This window comes from Cebus imitator, unplaced genomic scaffold, assembly GCF_001604975.1.
Source record: "Cebus imitator isolate Cc_AM_T3 unplaced genomic scaffold, Cebus_imitator-1.0 Scaffold183, whole genome shotgun sequence".
Taxonomy (NCBI): Eukaryota; Metazoa; Chordata; class Mammalia; order Primates; family Cebidae; genus Cebus; species Cebus imitator.
Window position 1 is genome coordinate 3,333,809 of NW_016107498.1, and position 5,918 is coordinate 3,339,726.

Sequence of the window (5,918 nt, forward strand, 5' to 3'; positions counted from 1 at the left end):
CTAATTTTCTTTTCTTTTCTTTTTTTTTTTTTAATAAAGATGGGGTCTTGCTGTGTTGCTCAGGCTGGTCTTGAACTCCTGGGCGAAAGCAATCCTCTTGCCTTGGCCTCCCAAAGTGTGCAGATTACAGGCCTGAGCCACTACACCTAGCCTGGATGATCTGTTGAATGCAGGGAGGGGCATAACACGGGGCTCACTCTGAGGCTTCTCCAAGACTCTGCACTCCTGGATTCCAGGCACCTTCCTCACTTGTGCCCAGTCTTTCTCTGACCGACAGACTGACTTCAGTCAAATACATTTCTTACGTGTCTGGGAAGAACAGAGGGTGATCTCCAAAGCTGGATGACAATGTAACATTTTAAAAGATTAGAGTTGCGCCAGGCGCGGTGTCTCATGCCTGTAATCCCAGCACTTTAGGAGGCCAAGGCGGGTGGATCACCTGAGGTCAGGAGTTTGAGATCAGCCTGACCAACATGCTGAAACCCTATCTCTACTAAAAGTACAAAAATTAGCCGGGCGTGGTGGTAGGCGCCTGTAATCCCAATACTCGGAAGGCTGAGGCAAGAGAATCACTTGAACCCAGGAGGCGGAGGTTGCAGTGAGCCGATATTGTGCCATTGCACTCCAACCTGGGCGACAGAGCAAGACTCTGTCTGAAAAAAAAGAAAAAAAAAAAAAAAAGAATAGAGTTAAACAATTGTCTAGCAGATAATAGTTCACTATCTCCATTAACGGGAATTTTAAGGGAAAATACATTACCTACACTATCTAGGTGTTTTGTTTTTTTTGAGACACAGTGTCACTCTCTCACCCAGGCTGAAATGCTGTAGCACCAACTCAGCTCACTGCAAACTCCGCCTCCTGAGTTCAAGTGATTTTCCTGCCTCAGCCTCCCGGATAGCTGGGATTACAGGTACCTGCCATCATGCCCGGTTAATTTTTGTAGAGATGGGGTTGTGCCATATTGGCCAGGCTGGTCTCAAACTCAAGTTATCTACCTGCCTTGGCCTCCCAAAGTTCTGGGATTATAGATGTGAGCCACTGCACCAGGCCTAAAATAACTTATTCCTAAAAGTCCTCGACAGACTTCTTATTTGACCTGTCTCCTTTCTTCCCCCCACTTCCTTTCTCTCTCTCCNCAGAGTCTCACTCTATTTCCCAGGCTGGAGTGCAGTGGCGTGATCTCGGCTCACTGCAACCTTTGCCACACGGGTTCAAGCAATTCTCCTGCCTCAACCTTCCGAGTAGCTGGAATTACAGGCGCTAGCCACCGCACCTGGTTAATTTTTGTATTTTTAGTAGAGACGGGGTTTCATCATCTTGCCCAGGCTGCTCTTGAACTCCTGACCTTGTGATTTGCCTGCCTCCACCTCCTAAAGTGCTGAGATTATAGGTGTGGGCCACCACGCCCAGCCCCATCTAGGTCTTTTAAACCTTAACATTTGAAGAAAAAGATATAAAGGTAACTTGCAATAAAACTTACTCTAGAAAATGTAAATTTTCCTTCTTATAGGTAAAAGAAAATGGCAATTACCAATCTTGACAAGCTCCATCCACTGCACACCTTTGGTACCGATGGCGACCAGGGAGAATCCTATAGTAGAGCCCACAATGCAGTGAGTTCCTGAGATCGGAAGCCTCAGGAAGGATGCGATCAGCTGCCACACAGCGGAACCTATAGATTAAAGGACAAAAACCATCAGATGCAGAGTACAGAGGTGTAGACACCAAGGAAAGAAATCCAAATGTTCTCCATAACATCTCTCTGAGTTTCATTTTCTGTGAATTGTTTCTTTACAAAGTGCTACAGTCTGGATAAAAATCACTCAATTACTTTAGTTAAAGGAATACTTCTGCCTTCTTCAACAGAGAGGACAGGGATGATGATTATTTATTAATTTAATTTTTTTATTTTTTGAGGCAGGTCTGCTGTGCTGCCCAGGCTGGAGTGCCGTGGCCTGATCTTGGCTCACTGCAACCAGTGCCTCCTGGGTTCAAGCGAACCCATCTGGCTAATTTTTGTATTTTTAGTAGAGATGGGGTTTCACTATGTTAGCCAGGCAGGCCTTGAACTCCTAACCTCGAGTTATCCGCCTGCCTTGGCCTCCCAAAGTGTTGCTGTGATTACAGACGTGAGGCACTGCGCCCGGCCTGATTATGCATTTAAAGGCAGGTTTCCTGGTGCTACACACTGACTGCCCATGTCAGTTTTCAGTGAGGGTGCTGCAGAGGAACTCATTTTGGGGTGAAGTTTGGCCAAAACCAAGCAAGAGATTAAAGACTCGAATGAATACAGAAAGGCAAGAAAGGCAATGTACTGGGAAAATATTTTGTCATAGTTATGCCTTATGGTCACATAATGAAAAGGACTACATATTGGGTAGGTCATATTATCTATGTAAGAGAGTGTAATACCATGTTGCTTTTTTTCTTTTTTAGAGACAGGATCACACTCTTGCCCAGGCTGGAGTACAGTGGCACGATCATGGCTCACTGCAGCCTTAACCTCCTGGACTCAAATGATACTCCTGCCTCAGCCTCCCAAGTAGCTGGGACTACAAGTGTGCACTACCACACTTGGCTAATTTGTAAATTTTTTTGCAGAGATAGGAACTTGCTGTTACCCAGGATGGTCTTGAACTCCTGGACTTAAGCAATCCTCCTGCCTTGGCCTCCCAAAGCCCTGGGATTACAGGCATGAGCTGCCACACTCAGTCAATTTTTAAAATTTTTTGCAGAGATGGGTTCTTGCTCTGTTGCCCAGGATGGACTTGAACTCCTGGGTTCAAGCCATTCTCCCGCCACAGCGTTCCAAAGTGCTAGGATGACAGGCATGTGCCACGGCACCCAGCCCATACTGCTTTTTGATGGTGCCTCTCCTGTGAGAAATAACCAAGATATTTAATCCAAATTTGGGCATCTGCTGTCAGCCCCTGCCCAGAATGCTGGACCTTTTATTTGTGTGTCTGATTCCTCGTTGTTAAGAGGATCCCATTAGTGTTGGCTTTGTGTCCTTTGACCTCAATTTCACCAACTCTCTTCTAGGTTTAATGTTTTTCTAGGCTACAGTTCACTTCAGATATTTTCATAAGCAGATCAGATTTTGCAGTGAGTATTAAAAGCATCAGCCGGGAGAGATCACTTTCAGAAGCAGTTGCTGAAAAGCTCCCATGGAACTGTAGGGGAACAAAGGGCCTGGCTGATAAGCTGGGCACGTTATTAATCCCAAATGTTAATTCTGGAAACCGGGTTGCCTGGCAGCAGCAGCACTGTTCAGGGGACCCCTGGCATTTCCTTCAGAGGCATCTGAGTTGCAGGAGGATCATTTAGGGCTGTGTAGGTCCCCGTCTATGAAGCAATACATGCAGCTGCTCCCATGTGCGCTGGGCGTGCTGACCTTTGAGCTGAGGCCAGCTGTGACCCCATGTCAATCCCTGGGGCGTGCATTGGGAGGAGAAGGGGCCACCTTTGTGCTGCCAAACCCGTATCGGGCTCCATGACAGCGCCAGGCCTAACCCGCGGACACGTCCTTAAGCCTCCACATCTGAGCCCTGGGCTCCTCGGAGACCAGCGGTTTAAAAAAAAAAAAAAAGCCTGGGTTTGGAGCATGTTTCATAGCACAGATTCATAGCTTAGAAAATATATGATATGGTTTCTATTCTGACAATTAAAATAATCTCATGATGTGAGACAATGCTATCAACCCACACCATTGAATTTAGATCATGAGATTTGTCCTTCCTGAAAGCTGCTATATTTCCTGTGGTTGACTTTACAAAATATACCCTGGAGCAGGAGAGTCCGTAAAGAAAGGTAGGGAGTAATGGGACCACCTGTGAGAGGGAAGAAGGGGGAGAGGGCAGCAGGGAGACGAGGAGAGAGGGGGCAGCTGAAGGAGGGACAGGTGGGGCCGAGGCCTGGGAGTAGGTGAGAGAGCCTTAGCCTCAGGGGTGTCTGAAGATAAATGAGATCAGTTAGCGTCGTGGAGAAAAGACATACTTTAATGTATGGTAATGGCATCCGACAAGGAGGAAGGAGATGAAGCACGGGATAAGGCTGCAAGACTGGACCTAGGGAAAGTGGGGAGATGGGCATCTCGGAGGCCGCCTTTCCCGTGTGGATGAAAGGGCGCCAGGGAGGCAGCCGGGCAGGGGTGAGGTGGTGCAGAGTGTGGCTGGGCAGAGGGAGCTGAAGGGGGGCGTGTGCTTCTTAAGGGGTTGGAGGAGCTGGCTCGTTTGTGCTAGTGTGGGTCTTTCCAAAAGAAGATGCAGAGTTTTGAATTCTCAGATTTTTGGAGCCATTGGTGGTTTCCCACAGAGTGGACAGACTACTGCTGTAGGGCTGAGCTAGTCCCGCAAGATGACTTGCTCAGGACGATTCCGGTGGCTGCTCAACCACCTTAACTCAAACACAACTCTGTCAGGAAGCACAGAGGCCCAGGGGCTGGGGGAGAAGCCACTGAAAGAGAAAACAAAAGAAGCAAGTAGAATAGAATTAAGGAGGGGGGGAGTGGGGGGAGTGGGGGTGTGTGGGTGGGGGGAGGGAGAAGGAAAAAAGGCCTGCTGGATATAGGAGAGGAAGACTGCAGAATTCAGGCATCTGGACAGCATCAGCTGCGGTTTTGGCCAATGGGTAATTACACCACCATCTTTAATTTATGTAGCTCCCAGGGCAAAGAACCTGATTTTACGAATCTAGGTAACTCATACAAATTCCCAAGAAAATAGGCTTTGAGATTCATCTAGCCACATACCCCCCAAAAATGTTTAAAAACCCAAAGCAAACAAAATCAAGTTATTCAAGCAAAACCCCAAACTGCTTTGGTAAACCCAAATTCTAGTTGAGGTAAGTATCCTTCATTCTTTCAGTAAAGAGCCAAAGGCCTGGGGTGGGGAACTGAGAAACGAAACAAGTTATCCTGTCTGTAGGAAGAGTGAGCCCTCTAGCCTCACAGAGGTCTTCAGTGCGGCCTCACTAACAAATTTCTTTAATAAGCAGCGCCATTCCTTTAAAGTTTATCCATCAAAAGGCAAAACTTTAGTTAAGATTTAATTTTGGGGCCGGGCGTGGTGGCTCACACCTGTAATCCTAGCACTTTAGGAGGCTGAGGCAGGCATATCATGAGGTCAAGAGATGAAGACCATCTGGCTAACATGGTGAAACCCCATCTCTACTAAATATACAAAAATTAGCTGGGTGTGGTGGCATGCGCCTGTAGTCCCAGCTACTTGGGAGGCTGAGGCAGGAGAATAGCCTGAACCCGGGAGGTGGAGTTTGCAGTGAGCCAAGATCACAACACTGCACACCACCCTGGCGACAGAGCAAGACTCCGTCTCAAAAAAAAAAAAGGCTTAATTTTAGGCCAGGCACAGTGGCTCACCCCTGTAATCCCAGCCCTTTGGGAGGCCAAGGTGGGAGGATCATGAAGTCAGGAGCTTGAGACCAGCCTGACCAACATGGTGAAACCGCATCTCTACTAAAAATACAAAAATTAGCTGGGCGTGGTGGTGGGAGCCTATAATCCCAGCTACTCAGGAGGCCGAGGCAGGAGAATCACTTGAACCTGGGAGGCAGAGGTTGCAGTGAGCCGAGATCATGCCACTACGCTGCAGCCTAGGCAACAGAGCAACTCTGTCTTGAAAAAAAAAAAAAAAGATTTAATTTTGTCAGTGTTTTTCTTGATTTGTCCCATACTTTCAACACATCTAGTCAAGTTTTCTTGACTAGAAAAGTCTTAATTTCTGCTTGATGGAACTAGATATCTATCACAACTATCAAGGATGAATTTTACAATGAATGGTTATTTTTCCAAGGGAAATTTCCATTATATCTGACTACGCTGAGATATCTATGTTTCATGAAGATAAGTAAAATTCAATAATGACTATAGTTGTTAAAATAAAAGTGATCTGGAATCT

General features: G+C 46.8%; 1 protein-coding gene across 7 annotated transcripts in view; it reads right to left on the reverse strand.

Moving 5' to 3' along the window:
- SLC20A2 (solute carrier family 20 member 2) overlaps nt 1-5,918 on the reverse strand; it is a 125,157-nt gene that overhangs the window by 45,636 nt on the left and 73,603 nt on the right. For all 7 annotated transcript variants that reach the window (XM_037744760.1, XM_017545959.1, XM_017545961.2 and 4 more), the window contains one exon: nt 1,535-1,675. In XM_037744760.1, the coding sequence (XP_037600688.1) occupies nt 1,535-1,675 (141 nt within the window). The remainder of the gene's footprint in view (nt 1-1,534; nt 1,676-5,918) is intronic.